Raw genomic sequence first — 20002 nt, 5'->3', positions numbered from 1 at the left:
GACGTGCGTGACGTAACGTGAACGCTTTCGTTAGTTTCCTCAACCAAACACTGTCTCTACAGATATTGTTGTGTGATAAAAACTGGAAAGGAGCCGGTGGAAAGGGAGCTGTTTGTTCAGACAAAGACCAGCTAAACACAGCGGGGTTCCCCCCTTTTGTGAAGGAAACCGGGTTGCTGCTTCTGAAATGGAACTTGTCTTATAGAGGGGAAGGAGACGTTGATTTGTTAAAAAAAAACACTTTTTAAACCCAAGAAAAGCTCGTTTTTAGTCTTCTAGCCATTGCTGTCGGAAAGGAGGCGGGGAATACAAAGAGACTCCTGTTAAAACCCTCAGAAATTTGGACTCACTCAAGCAAAAACGGGATTATTACGAAGCTAGGTCGTGCTGCTGTGACTGGTCAGCGATAGTACATGGATTATCTGGTGAGTAAACGAACAAAAAGGCTGTTTTTGTTGCTCACAGCGATTAAGCAAGCTGCTGCTTGCTTATCTTTGCAGCTGACAAGTCCAGGTCTAGCAACAGTTTGCTGTAGGTGTATTACTATTGTACAACTCATAATTAGCATTAGCTTTTATTAGTTGTCAAGTGAAGCTCCTAGCTTCCCTCCTCCATCAGTACTTTAGAAATAGGTCTAACTGGTTGATCCAGACCCCAACGTGTTTGTATGCAAAACAGCGTAAGATGTCAAAAAGCTGCACACTTTGAACACCTCTGTTGCTGAGATGAATCTGCGTCCTGTTTTTGATAAGGTTATTTTCAAATACAAGCCGTCTGCATGTTTATAACTGTCCTGTGCAAAACAATAACTTCCCTCCAGACTGTTGGCTCCAGCTTTTGGCTTGAAGATCACTGGTTTTTGGGCCTTTTGCCCACATTGTGCAGATGGGATGGGTGCTGCTGGGGGAAAAAAAAAAAAAAAAACCCAACAACAATAAAGAGGAAGCTGGTGGAATTGAAAAGCCTTCCCTTGGGATTTATAAAAAGTTTACCAGTACATTGTGCTGTCATTTCACTGGTGGGGACAGAGTGACACTGTGGAGTGCAGAGGAACTCGCCCACCCAGTGTTATCAGCTTGTTTATAAACGGGCCTCCCAAGACGTGAGACCTAAAAGAAACTTTGAACTTTGGCTTTACTGGAACTTTTTTTTTACTTTTTTTTTTTATGTCCTTAACCATGACCAAAACTGCTGCAATGTCTTGCATCACAGGGACCAATTTTCTCTGGAACAAAAGGAGTGTGTTCATAGTTAACTTAGGTTATAATGTAAACTCTGCCAGGCATGGATGGAAAAATATTGACACTAAAGGGTAAACCAATAGGCCAGTGATGTCAAAGCAGCCCCGTGTGACAGGAAACGAATACAATAAACTGGTTGGCTTTCTGTACGGACAGACTTCACGTTTATTCCTTTAATATCTGTAATACATCCCAATAAGCGTAAACTCTGTGAGCTTCAGTGCCTTACTGACTTGGGGCTGTTTCTACCACACTCTTAACCCATTCTTTTGTAATAAATATTCAATAAATAGTTTTAATGATTTTTGAAATATACAGTCGTTTGTCCATAAGACTGTATTTATTGTGAATTGTTATATAAATATTGCTCTTATATAAGATATATATCTTATATCTAATATTAGATACATTAATATGTTAAAATATTAATATACCTAATATTTACCAATATTATATATGGTGGATAAATATCCCTACCAACAGCCATGTGAAAAGATGACCACACTTTTCTTTTAGATTGCTTCTGCTAAACACCCCACAGTGCTGCGCTGCATCACTATCACTGTAATATTGTCAAACAAATAACACATGACCAATCCCCTGTTTGTGTGTGTCCCTAAACACACACAAACAGTCACAAAGTTGATATGATTTATAATATCTTAATATTGTCCCAGTTTTAGTTATGGGACCGATACGATGGATATGTTAAAAAATGACTAGAAATGGCCGATATCGATGTTGATGCATCTTTATAAAAAAAACCTATGTAAAATTTTGTACAAGCTGTTAGTAAATCCAGTAATTTAAGTGAGAGTCCAAAAGGTTATCCAAAGTTACGTTTGGCCCTTGTTTATGGTATCAAAATGTTTGGCTTTCCTTTAACTCTCTAAAAGACATCAGTCCAAGTGCATGTATAATTTTGACCAAATGTGGTTTAGAGTACTGTAATTTCTCAGTGAATTCTGTCTACTGTGCCAAACCATTTTGAAACTCATTGCATTTTGTTTTGTGTTCAGTCCATATTGAGAAAAGAACAGTTGGAATGTTTCTTTAAAAGCTCTAAATTAGAATAATGTTCAAGTTGGGTGTAAGCGTCCTTCATTTTGACACACCTTCTCACTCTTAGCATTAACAAAAAAGAGATTTTTATTTTGCAGCCTGCATGTTTGAGTGGTTTTAGGATTTTCCATGGTAGTTTTTGTTTTGTGTGCAAAGCACAGCTGTAACTCTGGACTGTTGGGACAGAGTGCTTGGCTGTCCTCTAAGGTCAGGCACTCAACAGGCGTCGGGCTGTTGCGTTCCTGCTGTGCGACACTGAAGTTGTGGTGCAAAGCTCTGGACCACAACTATGTCCTTCTCAGATTTAATGAATCCTTCCTGTTCAGTCCTTTTTATTCACTTTAGTGAGGCCTCGTGTTTGTGATGGGAATTACCTTTAAAAGATGGGGATTATTATGTTCTATTAAATTACAGGCTAATCACCGTAGTTTGAATTATGACAGTAGCTGACATGTGATCTGGGCCAGATTCTTTCAACTGGGACGTGGTGCATGTTAAATCAACTTCTGCATGCTCAGCATTGTGTCAAAAAGAACATTCAAAAACTGCAGCACCGAGACAGGGATTTGATCCCATGAGCTGTTGCCATAGTACAGCCTTACCAAATTACTGCCGCACTGTGTTGCCACCTCCCGAGACCTAACCTGATTTTGACTGACTCAGACAAGATGTTTTCTGGGGACAAAATATATTCTGTTTATTAATGTGTGCAGGCTATTTCATTATCTGCACAACAAGTACTACTGCTGCTAAAGTAATGCATGTTTAAAAAGTTTTTAATCTGTAAAAAGTTTGAATTAGGTGCACAGATTTAATCAAAAATATTGAGAAAACACATGCTAAGTATTTAAATGATTTACAACATTCACCCTTTTTACTGTGCACCTCTTTATAGAGTTTAGAAAGGTGCATTTTAAAACAACTTTACCTTAAGAGTGATAGATGGCACTCTAGTGGATTTCAGTCACTCACAGTAATTACAAACAGCTGAATTCATCTTGCAGGTGAGGGGAAAGTGTAGTATGCTTCCTTCAGCCAGCTGGTCAGCAGTGTGCAGCAATGAGAGATGCAACAACAGTGTTTTTGTTATTCTATCTCATATTGTCAGAAAACAACTTGATGTCAGAAACTATTAACATTTTTTAATCCCTAGCTTTTTAAAACCTTAGTCCTGCTACTTTGTGCTTGAACTTGTATTTTTTATTTTTTTTTTTAGCTAAATTCTAATCTATGACTTTTTGTGTGGCCAGCTTCAATGCTGGTGGGGCTATTCTGCTACACCTTCAGACTTTATGTCTATCACATTCTAGTCCAGTCTGTAAGGAAGTCAGCTTGTCTCAACAACTAGAAAGTTCCTGTTGTGGAATCTGAACTATGTGAAATACTCACTGACAACGATTGGCAGGCATTGACTTGAGGCCATGGTAACAATGGAAAAACCTAACTGAGCTGCTTCATCTGCTCAAATACTGCTCCACACCTTCATTCGTCTGGGTCAGGATCAGGATAAACAAACAGCAGCAACACTGGGAGAAATGACCTAAAACGGTAGCTGCATGTTAAACCGCAGTAAAAAGAGTCAAAGTTGAGCATAAAGTGCAGCTTATGCAACTAAAAGCCACACAAATATGACGTTATGAATATCTCATAAAATGAGATGTCCTATCATTTTATTGTCTGATGAAACTTGTAGTTGGATAGGGATCATTTTCATATTCTGCTTAAACTAGAATTATATCAAATTGCAGTCTTGTTATCCTAACTGTGGTTGTCAAAAGAAAAAAAAAAGGTGACATTTGGTTTAAATAATACGTGTGGAAAGGAAAAGACAGGCTAATGGTTAATATCTTTTATGTCTAGGTGATATTTAAAACTGATACTTTGTGCTTAAACCTCTTCCTCCCTTTCAGATAGCAAATTTGACACATTCAATAGGCGTAGATTTAAATTTTAACTTGCGGATAAAAGCCATTGTTTATCTTACTGTATCGGCTATGCAGTACTTATTTCATGTTTCACAGCTGTAGTATCAAATAATAAACATTTGTGAGATACAACCATCTATACTTTCTCTGCAAATTACAATAATACATTGCAAAAGGATATGAAATGTGAAGGACGCAGCCATAGTGAAGACTGATGACCAGACAGTTCTTCTGTGACACCCTCCACAAGGAGGTTAGGCCACAAAAGACCATTTCTAAAAGAAGCTGACTGTTCAGAGTGGTGTATCAAAACATAGCAATAGAAAGATGAGTGTAGAAAAAAGGTTTGTTAGAAAAAGGACGCAAACATCAGGAATTACCACCAACATGATTCTAAAGCATAGCCAATTTAACAGTTTGGAGACAAGGTGTGGACTGCGGCTAGAGGCAGAGCGTCCAGAGCTGCCACTTAAAGAGATGTCCTTGGGCTTATGACAAAAATACCTGGACTGTTGATCAGTCATTCAAAGTCCTCTTTTCAGACGAAAGTAAAGTCTGGGGACCTGATTTCTGACTAAAATGCAGAGTGTGAGAATAAAGTCCAGTGTGACGATTCGGTGTGGCATGTCACCTGCTGATGGTTGTCCATGGAGGTTTTATCAAGTCCACAGTCCACATCTACCAGGACAATGTAGAGGAGTTCATGCTTCCCAAGCTTTATGGAGATGCTGGTTGGTTTTTCCTGCAGGACACAGCAGGACACAGCACAGTCCACACTGTCAATACCAAGTTTAATGACCACACAGTCACTGCTGGATTTGCAGGCAACCTGCCCTGACCTAAACCAGGCAGATAATCCTTTTATATTACAATCTCTGTGGAATTAATCTATATAATGTGAGTTTTTCCTGTCGAATTGAATTATTAAAGTAAATCGACTTAGTATGATATTCTAATTAATTGACCTGTAATTCTATTTAGTGGGATTCAAAAATGATACAATGTTTTTTTGGTCCTCACCAAAATCACACCCTCAGTTATGTCTTAATTTTTATTGTGCACGGTGAGAACAGGTAGAGCAGAGCTAAGGGCAGGTGCTTTAGCCATACTCCCATCCTGCTGGCAAACAGCAGATGTTATCTTTGTCCTCTACTTGACAGTGCTGCACAGCCCTGCTTCTCCCGGTGTAGCACTGCCAAATTCCTTTTTCTGTTGTAAGCAACATGGTGTTTCAGCAATGTGAATGTTTTAGTTCATTTGAATATCTGTGATATTGTAGGTAATGATGCTTATCAAGGATGAGTGCAGGCCCTTTACGTCTCTGGAAATATTCACATTCATGGAAGTTTAAATGTCCTAATGCCTTTAAATAGGCAGCAGTGAACCTTTTGTTGCTTTTCAGTTGTAGTTTCTTTCTGCTTAAAAGTTATTTTATTTAGCTCTGACCTGCAGTGTTGTGAATTTATTTTCAAGATTTTATTATTTTACAAATAATATTTAGAATATATTTTTCAAAATGGTCTAGAACATATAAGGTGTTTGAGTCCCTAAACACATTCCCTGATAATGATCTTGCTGCATTTGAACTGAATACATGTCAAAAGATGTATAAAACTGATGTACAATACACTTTTTTTAATTATAAATATGCACTCCAAAGGGAAAAGTCCACTATGATTTTACCCTGCTGTTGTAGTTTCTATTACTAAACAAGGGCTGCCACTGCCTTTTTTTCCAGTTAATCTATTGGCTTTATTCCAGTAACTTAATCTTATTATTTTTGTCCAAAAAAATCACACATTTCTTTTTGATGACATCTTTTCATCATAATGGCCTCCCATAAAATGAAAACTAAGCACATATGTTCAGTTTAAATTGTGACATCTCCAGTATTACAAAAATAAATAGAAAGAAGTTTGTTTTATTTATATATTTACAGTTAAAGAAACATAAATATTCAGGTTGTCGAACGTAAGAAGATTGAACTGGAAAAAAGAAAAACTAAACTGTGTTGAAATCCTGGATTCAAGCATATTTTCTGAAACTTTTTAAACTTAACAAATAAAGTTGTCCTGGGCTGTTGCCCTGAGGTCTTTGTGTATATGAAGAATTGTGACCTTTTTTTTAAATTATGAGAATATAAAAGTTCACCATCTAACACATCAGATGTAATTTGTCAAAATGTAAATGTGATGCGGGACATCTGATGTACTAAATCAGGAGTCCTGATGCAGGAGTGACGAGCATTAAAAGTGAAGGTTGCAAGGACACAGTTTCCCCTCCAATTTGAGACAAATGAAGCAGAGCAACAAAGCCGTTCTAGTTTAAGATTTACAACAGACACCTTGAAAATCTAGTTTTTTTTTAACAAATTAAATTTTAAATTAAATTTGTAATAGTTTAGCAACCTGCCAGTGATTTAGTTCACCCACTACCCCAATGCTAGCTAATTTTATTTTAAATTGTATATTATACCTGTCAGCAGGAGGCAACGCCAATCCCTACTAGACGGCTGAGATGACAAACAAGCTTTTCAAACATGACTCACAGTTCTCATAAAGGCATTCGACAAAACGTCCCACAGCATTTGCTGAAATCCTTGCGACCACAGGAAGCTCAAGTGGTCAATCTTTTCATCCTTCTCCATGCAGAAAGCAATGGTTTTCATACCTGCTATAGCTCTGCTTGCAGTACGGACATTGTGTGTGGGTGGGTAATGGTGACTAATCCAATTTGCAGTCTTATTCTGGATCTCTAGTTGCCGCTGAGTCCTTAATCTCTGTGGAGAGTGAGAGAAAAAGAGATACTCTCAGCCTTAAGCTTGCGTCTGTCTGTTGATCCCTGTGGTAATAGTTTCTTATCTTTCTATGAATGAGCATGGCGGGTAAACGCAAGGTCCTCCTCATCTAACACTTGCAAAACAAGGCAGTGTGAATGTTGGGATTTAAACGAAGAACCAGAGTGAGGCTATTGACAGCTGACTGCAAGACAGGGAAGAGCTGCGACTCATGCTGTCGGTCTGACACTGTTGTGTTCAGCTGATCCTCCTTCGTCCATTCACTTATTCCCGAGGCTTTCTGGTTGCCGGGGGTTACGCTTGTTGTCGAGCACAATGTCGGAGCACATGCAGCTTTCCCTCGCCTTGTGCAGGATTGGGCTTTATACGGTAAGAAAAATGCAAGAAATGTGTGGCTTTCTTCTCACTTTTAAAGCAACACGGATTTGTTATATTTTTTTCATGTGAGCTGGATTTAACTCCGTCGAGTTTTAGCGTGGTTTAATCTTGTGATTTGAAATGGGGACTGATCAGATAAAAGTGTCTGCCGCTTCTCTGCTGCTTGGCCCCTGACAGAGGATTTCGCTGCGTTTCATTCAAGCGGTTGTTGCCCATAATTTAACGTAAGAAAGGTGAAGGTGAGCGCAATTATATCCTGTTTTCTGTAGCAGCTCACAGCAACTGTCCTCAGGCAGTGTTGTAGGTGCCTCTGGATCTATTAATATTTTCCTAAGTGGGCCATGGTGGAAATTATTGTCAGAATTTTGGCTGTACTGTCCTAGTAAGACTTGTGTAAGAGTAATATACATGTATTGGCATTGTCCAGTGAGAGTGCAGTATGCAACAAGTTTCAAATCAAACTACGTATTTTAGCGACAGCTGATGACTCAAATAACATATTGTGAGATTTGATTGTTATTCCTGTAAATATGTGAAATATTTTGGTCTACATCAACAAACCCAAATTGTGGAGCAGGGATGTTACACGGGTAGCACTTGTTTGGTTTAAAATCTCAACCGTGACTCATCATTTCAGCCATGCAAGCATCATATGAGTGGTGAAATCAATTTAAGAGGAAGATTGAATGTGTGTCTTACTAAGTTGCTAAGTTCCACCTCTCCAACAAGCGAATGGTGATGTGACATATTTTTCCCTCCAAATAAAGTTACAATCTAACTCTTTGCAATAACAAAGGTTCAATGAACGGAAAATATCTTGTAAAGAAATGCGGGCAAATATTTCTCCTCTGTGATGTGAGAAACTGTTCCTTTCTGAAGGGGGATTGCTGAGAGGTATTGCTGTTAAAGGTGTTTCTACAAGCTCTTGGGCGATGTGTGCGTTTTGTTTTGGCTTTGTCGTTGTTTAATCAGCAATGACAGTCTGGAGTGTTCTCATACTCTTGATGTCAGATTTAAGTGAGAATTTTGTTGCAGAAACATGTGGGGAACTAAACTGCAGGCTGACATTTCACTCAGAAGCAAAGTGATGTCTGACGTCCCTTTCAGCCGGCTGTAAAAGACATTGCGTGGGAAGTCTTGCTGATTTTAAAATTAGGACAATTGAAAGTACTGACTACTTAGCAGAACTACAGAGGCATGATTTCTTCTTTTTGTGCATTGCAGGGATTCACTAAGATTTAAACCCCTGCTGAATCACCATCACAACATCCAGACCAGCTGTTTATCCGGCCTTTAACATATGTGTTTCTCTGACGGATTAAAGAAACATCACACTTGTATAAACATACACACACACACACACACACACACACACACACACTGTGGCCCCTACTTCCTTCTGGTGTTCATTAATACTGATGATGAAGAGAACTTCCATTAGATTTTCAGCTTAATGCACATTTGTATTGCGTCAAGATAAAATATATAGGATAAAATATATGGTTATGAATTAAAAAAAATAACTTTTAGGAAATAAAAACGTCAAGATTCGTGGGCATTTGTTGATGGATAATGGATCTGTACTACAATTACAGCTCCAATAAAATAATTATTGTTGAAAACAATTTTTTACTCATTTCACAAAATGAAACTCATATTATACATATGAGTTACACACAAAGTACAATGTTTCAAATCTTTAATTTTATATTTTCAACAGGGAGTTTGAATCTCCTGGTTGCTTAGATGTGCTACACAACAACCTGTAATTCGGCTGTTAACATGATCAAAACGTGTAGAGGTTACTGGAACTGTTACCCTTTTGGTCTTTTAACTATTAGCAAACTATGTGATTGTGATTAGGCTCTTTGTGTTCCTCTCATTATGTCATTAATGGACTGGAAAGCGTTGACTTTAACCCTGAGGGGCTGGCCAAACCATCAAGAGTCTCAAGGCATGAGTAAGCATGACCTACTTTAAGTGAAAATGCAGAAAATGGCACTCTGCAGTTTACCTGAATTGGCTACCAGACTGGGCCACATTAAAGGATGCAGAATTAAAAAAAAAAAAAAAAAGACATAGTCCAAATCATTCACTGCTAATACAAATGAATAATAATGTCCCTAAATATATTTGCTACAAAAAGTGTTAGACAGGATATTATACATTTGTAATCATTCCCATTAACTGATAAATGGAGGTAAATGTGTCTGCATGTTCTGTCTGACTTATTTTGATGACTTGTTTTGGCTGTCCTGGTTGTTTGGTTACAGGTTGTAAGGAGACTTTTATCTTGACAGATTGTGCAGCTCCGATCACACAGGTTACACCTTCACCTGCTTTCCCCTCTCAAGAATAAGATATTGGATCATTAAATCAAAGCTTTCCGGTCTGGTATATAATATGTTTTTTCAGAAATGCGACTTGCCACCAGTAAATCCTTTTTGCTTCTTCGTTGCTACATATAGCTAACACTTTTTCCCAGCTGATTGTTGCTTTTGTCATATTGCCAAACGTCCTCACTGCTTTTGTCCACAAGCTGTCCTTTAGGCTTGTGGCAAGACCACTGCGGTGCAGTTCAACACTGTTCTACTCAGCTTGTGTATTATTCTTGGTGATAAGAAAACATCAGAATAGTTTCTGCTTGTGCAGCGTTAGGTTATAGTGTTCATAATTCAGCCACGTTTCTGTGAAGTCAATAAATAATAAAGTATTTGTGAATTTGAAGTGTCTGTGTGCATACTCTGCAGCACTTTTAATATGCACTTGCACCGCTTTGTTCTCAATGCAAACTGTGAGATACTTACATTGAGAACTTAATTCATTCAGAATATTCAGATAGTCCTTATGATGGGTGCATCACTTCATCTGCTTTTCTTCTTAAGCTGATGTCTCCATCTCTCTGGTAGATGATAACTCTGGACTCATCACACCCTGTGAACTTCTTCCATTTCTCCAGAGACCAATCTTTATGGTCCCTGATATAATGAAAACATTTTCTCCAGTTAGCCTCAACCATTAGTGGTTTTCTTAAGGCTACGCAGTATTTCAGTCCCAATCCCTTGAGTTCCTTTCACGTTCTGTGTGTTTGGAAATGCTTTATTGTATTTCTCTAAACGTGTAATGAAATCAAATCAAGCTACCACTGATCATGATCATTCAGGATTTTTTTTCTGACCACATTACTTCCTCAAAGACCGAGATTCTCCACTATCCCTTCAGTTTTTAATAATGTGTTGAACAGTTTGTAATACATGTTTAGTCGTTTCTGTAATCTCCTTCGATGTTTTCTTTGCTTGATGCCAATGTTTTGACCCTTCTTAAACAGACTAACAGCTTCTCCATGACCACAGGATGTGTTTCAACATGTTTGTTTAGGGAATGAGAAGCTATTCATTGCATCAGTTGGGATTACATAACTTGTTGCTAGCTGAAAGATAATTGCCCATGCACTAATTATCCAATAGGAGGCTTGTACCCACGTGCTTAGTTAAATCCAGACCTGTGCAATTTTTTATCTGGCCAGGCAGTGTATAATATATATCACTCACCGCTCTATGTGTTCTTGACTTTCATTGGGCTATGACAGTCTTTTTTCCCCCAATTTTCGGTTAGTAGTTAAGTCTAGATAGTTTCAATAGCTACTGAAATGATCAACTAACACTTGATTGTATGTTTAAATTCTAAGTTTTTAGAAATATGAGAGCCTTTTGTAGTTTTCCAAACAGTTCCACCATCTTTTTCTTGATAAAAAGCTTAATGTCAAATATAACATTTGAAAAAAAGTTTCCAGTGAAAACTTCTAAAGGAAATCCTAAGGCTCATCCATGTATTTCATCCTGCTTTCAGATTTATCCTTTGAGCTTGGTTATCTACTTTCACTCTTTTTATCTTGGCTGCACAATAACAAAAGTTTTATTCAGATTATTTTAAGTTTTACAGCTTCTAGGAACTCTGATAGGCTGTTAAACTTCACCACAAATATTAATTTAACTAAAGTTATTTTATAGCCCTTGGGACTCATAAATATGTTATTGTTTTTTTTTATGGTGCCTGTTATGTTACCGTAAAGTTCTCACACAGTAAATAAACCTTTCTTCTTGTAGCGTGTGAGCGGCGTACATATCCAACCTGCTTCCGTCTTTTCTGAAAGACAGGATGGGAGCAGCCATTGCGCCATCCTGGGCCACGAATATCCCAGATTTCAAAATAAACATACAGTGAAATGATGACTAAGAGGGCATGGAAGGCCACCCTAGTGACTGTCGAGTACTGTTCACTGCTTCCCGGCTGCCACTCTTCTGCAAGTTATTTTGTTTGTCCAAAGCCATTCTGAGAAAGTGTTTGGCTCTGGTCGCCAAGGAAAGAAGAAAGAGAAGGTTTCTGTTGGAAATTCAATAGCAGGCAGGGGAGGGCGATGCCACATTGTACTTCTGTTTAGACCATGGTTAGAACAATAAGATTTGTTTTCCATTTCAAAATAGTGTGCTTTTGTTGTAAACAACATTGAGTATTTATATCAAGGAGCATTAGGTTTTTGTGTTTAATTGAAGATGCAACAATATTGGCTGGATTTTCTTTATGTTGATGATCAATTATAGAAAAAGGATGAGTTTGAGAACAGATTTTAAAGCAACATGTTAAACTTTTGGGTCATTGGAGCCAGATAATGACTATTGCATGCTTGACTAATCTGCCTACCTTCTTAAAGCTGCAGGATGTAACTAGTATTAAAAAAAAAAACAACAACAACAACAACAACAAAAAACTGTTTGTTAAGACTATGTTGTGACATATTGGTATGTGACAGATAATATTTGAGGAAAATGAGCACCTTTGCCCCTTCCAGGTGCTAACTAAAAATGACCAATCAGGACCAAGAGGAGGGTCCTGAGTGGACCTGTCACTGTGACAGAGGAGCACTGTCACTTAAGCTTGTGAATGTGCTGCTCATCCACCCATGTCAGTCAAAAAAATCAAAATTTTAATGTCAAAGAAAATCTGAGTGATGCAACATTTAGTTGTCAGAAAGGGAGGAGCTATTTCGATGTATTTTGGAGTTTTCAAACATGAATGAACTATTTTCCTTAACTTTTCTTTTTTTTTTTTTTTTGAGACCATTCATAAGTGGATTTTCTAGCATGCTGTGGATCATTGTCCCTCTGCTTAAGCTCTCTACTAGCTGGCTGAGATTTTCTGGTACAAAGCAGATTTAATGGTTCCATCAATTACAACAAGTCATTCATATCCTGAAGCAGCAAAGCAGCCCGAGGGAGTTTAACTGTCGTATGATGTTGTTTTTTTCGCAGATTATGTGTTGGTTTAACACCTTATGTAACCGAAAACACGCCTTCCATAAAATTCCAAGTTTGTCTTTTCTGTTTTTTTTTGTTTTTTTTTTGTCTTGGTTCATAGAATATCATCCTAAAAGCCTCAGAGCTCAACAAGATGCATATAGCATTTGCCCTTGGCTTAGTTCTTGTTTTGATCAGCTTCGGTTTTCACGTTGGAACTCTCCTATAGATGGCATCTTTGCCCGGTCTCTTGTGTTTCAGTGTTTCTTTTGTGTCCTCCTGGATGAGTTGTTGATGCACGCTTAAAGTTAGTTTGGTGGTCCGGCTGCTCCATTATTCTGCATTTTCTCCATTTGGTGTGGTACGGTTCTCTGAAGACTCAAAGCTTTAACTCTCCCTAGGTTGTAAATGTCAATGTCTTCTCCATTAATTGACTTTTGTGTCCTCAGAAATAATGAATAATGCCAGAATCTTATTACAGTCGGCAGTGCTGCAGTGCATGGCTTTTATTAGAATGCCTTATCTTTTTTTTTTCTTAAAATTGCTGTGTGTTCAATGTTCGTTTGCCTTTTTGTTTTGCTCCATTAGTATAAAACTTTTTTTTTTTTTTTAAACCAAAAAGAGTTGTAAATTATAGCAAAGCATTGACAGAGGGAAAGAAGTTGCCATGATTGTGGGTGTTTGAGCTTGCAATACTTTGTCAGTCTTGTTTATAACTTCTTCCTCACATCTCAGGTTGCGGTTTCAGGTGTTTTTGTCATTATTTATTTAATAATCTATTGATGCTCTCATCTGAAATGGATAAATCATGGCTTTTAGGCCGTTAAGCTAGAACGCCACACTGCTCTGTTAAACTGATAAATACTGTAACAAAAATATGTCTTTTCTTTTCTTGCTAGCCGGAAACTCAACAGTCAAATAAGCGATGGTGTAACGTCATCCTTGCAAATGGAAAGTTGCACTGCTCTTCAGTCCACTGTAAAAATATGTCTGTACAAACCTCTTCATTTTTTTCAAGCACATGACATAAGATTGTGTGCGCAAATGATTCCCATTGATAGAGTCTCTACTCTGTGTAACAAATGGAACAATCTGGGATTGCTAGATCGAGATAAAAAATATTAAGGAAAAAAAAAAGTGTTGCCAAACTCTCTCCTTTTGTTCCATTTCTAAAAAGATTCAACTCTACACTTTTTTTTAATAAATGCAGATGACTCAAAACAGCAACTCACACACACTGAAGTGAAACCCTCAAAAAGCATCATATACTTAATTCAGTTTGATTTAGTTCATTTGCATTGCCCTGATTCACCGCAAATCTCATGTTAATTGACAGATCATATGCAGAGTGTATTGTCAATTCAGTCCAATCATGGACACTTACTTATAGTCAACTGCATATATGTATTAATTAATATTGCAACAGTCCTCCTAATAAACATGTAGCGACAGGGGACAATAACCTGTGGTTTAATTGTAGACACAGATTTGCCAGAGAAACATCACATTTTATCAAGGCAGTCTCTATCCAGACCATTAACAACAGTATAAACTAATACTGATGTCTGCGACAGACTGGCGACCTGTCCAGGGTGACCCCGCCTCTCGCCTGGAACGTTAGCTGGAGATAGGCACCAGCACCTCCTGACCCCACTAAGGGACAAGGGCGTAAAGAAATGGATGGATAGATGGATAATACTGATGTACTGATGTACTGATGTACTATTCAGACCTTAAAGTAGGTCTGAATAGTAGTTAAAACAAACTTAAGAAGAAACTTAAGATTAACCTGGTTTTCATTGGTTATTTTGATTGGAGAGCATTTTTTACTAACCATCTACTTTTGCAGTGTTTTTGTAAGTAAATTTAACAATTTTTGCACTGAATCATACTTGTTCCTTTCTGCCTTTAAGTTCAAACTAATGAAATCTGTATCTGCTATACCACAATAACAAAAAAAAAAAATCCATTTCAGCTTGTTCATTCAAAACATTTTTCAAATGCTTCGAAATGCCAAAACTATGGAGCTGGAGGTTCTCAATTTGCTGGCTGTCATGGCTGAGAAATGAAAATGTTGTGCATTCCTTGTGATCGAGCCAATCCTGTCCACCGAGGCCTGATCCGCCCACAAATGTAATCCGCTTTGAAACGAATGGCGAGAGAGCGACACAATCAGCTTCCTTTTTCATCAAATGCAGATATTTCTGTTGTCATGCAGGGGCAGCATGAGGAGATGGAGACAGCTGTGTTTTACCATTTGGCCATCAATGATTTAAATCACATTTAGCTGAAAGCAGTATTTTTAAAGATTCAAAACATAAAACATTCAAGGCAGGAATATTTGCCTGCCTTGAATGCAGGCAATTCATAGACAAGGTTGATTGAACTGCTTTAAAAAGAAGAAGAATAAAAATGATTAAAATGCAGATTTAAAATGAATAAAACCCCAAGACATGACAACGTCAATAAAGCAACCATTGACTTTTATAAGTAAGCTGCAGTGAACTGTGTTTTTTCACTCCAGATTTAAAGAACCCAACAGTTTCTGCAAATCTTAGAAGTTTAAGTGGCTGTTTCTACAGCTGAAGAGCACAGAACCAACCTGTGTATTCAGGCCTGTGATTGTTCAGTGCTTTATAGACCATCAATAAGATTTTAAATAATTTCATTTGACAAACAGAATGTTATTGTATTAATTTAAGGACTGGCATAAACACATTCTGGTTTAGAAAAACCTCTAAAGGCACATTGCAATAATCTAACATATAGTAAAAATGACAGAATGTAGATTTTTTGTGTGTGTGTGTCCTGTTTTGACAGGAAACTCTTTATTGTGGTAATACTTGGAAGTATGGTGACACAAAAGAATAAAGTTGTAGGTCATCATCATTGGTATAAGAGAGATGACAACTCTACACCTTTCCAGTCTTTAGTTCAGAACGTTAACCGTCTTGAATGCGGTTTTGAGATCCAGTAAAATCAAGACAGATGTTTTCTTTTTAAACATTTTTAAACGGGTGAAAAGATGCAAGCCATTCAAAACCTTCACTAATAGACTCAGTGCTGTTGTTGGCTCTGTTAGACCATTTTCTTAAAATGTTTTAGAAATAAACTAAACATTTTTTTCCTCTAAGGTCCTTATCAGAACAAATCATTTAGGCCACAATTTAGGAAGAAAAAGGTATAAAATATAGGTAAAGTATCGCAGACTGAAACTATCTAGGTCATTCTAATTTAGTTATGTTGAAACCCTTTTTGTGCCACAAGAGTTTATCTTAGATCAACTTTTCTCTGACAGCTTTATTGTCCTTAGTTAAACAGAAGAAACGCTGCAGATTCAGGTTAAGTTTTCAAGTCAGACATGCTTATAAATATCTAAAACTCATATTGTTCAGGATTACTGGAGATTTCTAAACTTTACTGAACATGCACCTTGACAATCTTATGCTTTTGGCTTCTTTATGCCAGCTGGTTATNAAAAAACAACAAAACAAAACAAAAAAAAAAAAAAAAAAACCCAACAACAATAAAGAGGAAGCTGGTGGAATTGAAAAGCCTTCCCTTGGGATTTATAAAAAGTTTGCCAGTACATTGTGCTGTCATTTCACTGGTGGGGACAGAGTGACACTGTGGAGTGCAGAGGAACTCGCCCACCCAGTGTTATCAGCTTGTTTATAAACGGGCCTCCCAAGACGTGAGACCTAAAAGAAACTTTGAACTTTGGCTTTACTGGAACTTTTTTTTTACTTTTTTTTTTTATGTCCTTAACCATGACCAAAACTGCTGCAATGTCTTGCATCACAGGGACCAATTTTCTCTGGAACAAAAGGAGTGTGTTCATAGTTAACTTAGGTTATAATGTAAACTCTGCCAGGCATGGATGGAAAAATATTGACACTAAAGGGTAAACCAATAGGCCAGTGATGTCAAAGCAGCCCCGTGTGACAGGAAACGAATACAATAAACTGGTTGGCTTTCTGTACGGACAGACTTCACGTTTATTCCTTTAATATCTGTAATACATCCCAATAAGCGTAAACTCTGTGAGCTTCAGTGCCTTACTGACTTGGGGCTGTTTCTACCACACTCTTAACCCATTCTTTTGTAATAAATATTCAATAAATAGTTTTAATGATTTTTGAAATATACAGTCGTTTGTCCATAAGACTGTATTTATTGTGAATTGTTATATAAATATTGCTCTTATATAAGATATATATCTTATATCTAATATTAGATACATTAATATGTTAAAATATTAATATACCTAATATTTACCAATATTATATATGGTGGATAAATATCCCTACCAACAGCCATGTGAAAAGATGACCACACTTTTCTTTTAGATTGCTTCTGCTAAACACCCCACAGTGCTGCGCTGCATCACTATCACTGTAATATTGTCAAACAAATAACACATGACCAATCCCCTGTTTGTGTGTGTCCCTAAACACACACAAACAGTCACAAAGTTGATATGATTTATAATATCTTAATATTGTCCCAGTTTTAGTTATGGGACGGATACGATAGATATGTTAAAAAATGACTAGAGATGGCCGATATCGATGTTGATGCATCTTTATAAAAAAAACCTATGTAAAATTTTGTACAAGCTGTTAGTAAACCCAGTAATTTAAGTGAGAGTCCAAAAGGTTATCCAAAGTTACGTTTGGCCCTTGTTTATGGTATCAAAATGTTTGGCTTTCCTTTAACTCTCTAAAAGACATCAGTCCAAGTGCATGTATAATTTTGACCAAATGTGGTTTAGAGTACTGTAATTTCTCAGTGAATTCTGTCTACTGTGCCAAACCATTTTGAAACTCATTGCATTTTGTTTTGTGTTCAGTCCATATTGAGAAAAGAACAGTTGGAATGTTTCTTTAAAAGCTCTAAATTAGAATAATGTTCAAGTTGGGTGTAAGCATCCTTCATTTTGACACACCTTCTCACTCTTAGCATTAACAAAAAAGAGATTTTTTTTTTGCAGCCTGCATGTTTGAGTGGTTTTAGGATTTTCCATGGTAGTTTTTGTTTTGTGTGCAAAGCACAGCTGTAACTGTGGACTGTTGGGACAGAGTGCTTGGCTGTCCTCTAAGGTCAGGCACTCAACAGGCGTCGGGCTGTTGCGTTCCTGCTGTGCGACACTGAAGTTGTGGTGCAAAGCTCTGGACCACAACTATGTCCTTCTCAGATTTAATGAATCCTTCCTGTTCAGTCCTTTTTATTCACTTTAGTGAGGCCTCGTGTTTGTGATGGGAATTACCTTTAAAAGATGGGGATTATTATGTTCTATTAAATTACAGGCTAATCACCGTAGTTTGAATTATGACAGTAGCTGACATGTGATCTGGGCCAGATTCTTTCAACTGGGACGTGGTGCATGTTAAATCAACTTCTGCATGCTCAGCATTGTGTCAAAAAGAACATTCAAAAACTGCAGCACCGAGACAGGGACTTGATCCCATGAGCTGTTGCCATAGTACAGCCTTACCAAATTACTGCTGCACTGTGTTGCCACCTCCCGAGACCTAACCTGATTTTGACTGACTCAGACAAGATGTTTTCTGGGGACAAAATATATTCTGTTTATTAATGTGTGCAGGCTATTTCATTATCTGCACAACAAGTACTACTGCTGCTAAAGTAATGCATGTTTAAAAAGTTTTTAATCTGTAAAAAGTTTGAATTAGGTGCACAGATTTAATCAAAAATATTGAGAAAACACATGCTAAGTATTTAAATGATTTACAACATTCACCCTTTTTACTGTGCACCTCTTTATAGAGTTTAGAAAGGTGCATTTTAAAACAACTTTACCTTAAGAGTGATAGATGGCACTCTAGTGGATTTCAGTCACTCACAGTAATTACAAACAGCTGAATTCATCTTGCAGGTGAGGGGAAAGTGTAGTATGCTTCCTTCAGCCAGCTGGTCGGCAGTGTGCAGCAATGAGAGATGCAACAACAGTGTTTTTGTTATTCTATCTCATATTGTCAGAAACTATTAACATTTTTAATCCCTAGCTTTTTAAAATCTTAGTCCTGCTACTTTGTGCTTGAACTTGTATTTATTTATTTATTTTTTAGCTAAATTCTAATATATGACTTTTTGTGTGGCCAGCTTTAATGCTGGTGGGGGTATTTTGCTACACCTTCAGACTTTATGTCTGTCACATTCTAGTCCAGTCTGTAAGGAAGTCAGCTTGTCTCAACAACCAGAAAGTTCCTGTTGTGGAATCTGAACTATGTGAAATACTCACTGACAACGATTGGCAGGCATTGACTTGAGGCCATGGTAACAATGGAAAAACCTAACTGAGCTGCTTCATCTGCTCAAATACTGCTCCACACCTTCATTCGTCTGGGTCAGGATCAGGATAAACAAACAGCAGCAACACTGGGAGAAATGACCTAAAACGGTAGCTGCATGTTAAACCGCAGTAAAAAGAGTCAAAGTTGAGCATAAAGTGCAGCTTATGCAACTAAAAGCCACACAAATATGACGTTATGAATATCTCATAAAATGAGATGTCCTATCATTTTATTGTCTGATGAAACTTGTAGTTGGATAGGGATCATTTTCATATTCTGCTTAAACTAGAATTATATCAAATTGCAGTCTTGTTATCCTAACTGTGGTTGTCAAAAGAAAAAAAAAAGGTGACATTTGGTTTAAATAATACGTGTGGAAAGGAAAAGACAGGCTAATGGTTAATATCTTTTATGTCTAGGTGATATTTAAAACTGATACTTTGTGCTTAAACCTCTTCCTCCCTTTCAGATAGCAAATTTGACACATTCAATAGGCGTAGATTTAAATTTTAACTTGCGGATAAAAGCCATTGTTTATCTTACTGTATCGGCTATGCAGTACTTATTTCATGTTTCACAGCTGTAGTATCAAATAATAAACATTTGTGAGATACAACCATCTATACTTTCTCTGCAAATTACAATAATACATTGCAAAAGGATATGAAATGTGAAGGACGCAGCCATAGTGAAGACTGATGACCAGACAGTTCTTCTGTGACACCCTCCACAAGGAGGTTAGGCCACAAAAGACCATTTCTAAAAGAAGCTGACTGTTCAGAGTGGTGTATCAAAACATAGCAATAGAAAGATGAGTGTAGAAAAAAGGTTTGTTAGAAAAAGGACGCAAACATCAGGAATTACCACCAACATGATTCTAAAGCATAGCCAATTTAACAGTTTGGAGACAAGGTGTGGACTGCGGCTAGAGGCAGAGCGTCCAGAGCTGCCACTTAAAGAGATGTCCTTGGGCTTATGACAAAAATAC

General features: G+C 37.4%; 1 protein-coding gene across 1 annotated transcript in view; it reads left to right on the top strand.

Moving 5' to 3' along the window:
* LOC103145894 (ADP-ribosylation factor-like protein 15) overlaps window positions 1–20002 on the top strand; it is a 124454-nt gene continuing 104452 nt past the window's right edge. Inside the window, exon 1 of the mRNA XM_007563548.2 lies at window positions 1–425. Coding sequence (XP_007563610.1) covers window positions 414–425 — 12 coding nt within the window. The 5' untranslated portion in view covers window positions 1–413. The remainder of the gene's footprint in view (window positions 426–20002) is intronic.

The sequence above is a fragment of the Poecilia formosa genome, unplaced genomic scaffold (genome assembly GCF_000485575.1).
Source record: "Poecilia formosa unplaced genomic scaffold, Poecilia_formosa-5.1.2 Scaffold148, whole genome shotgun sequence".
Classification (NCBI taxonomy): domain Eukaryota; kingdom Metazoa; phylum Chordata; class Actinopteri; order Cyprinodontiformes; family Poeciliidae; genus Poecilia; species Poecilia formosa.
This window is presented reverse-complemented; position numbering and strand designations above follow the sequence as displayed.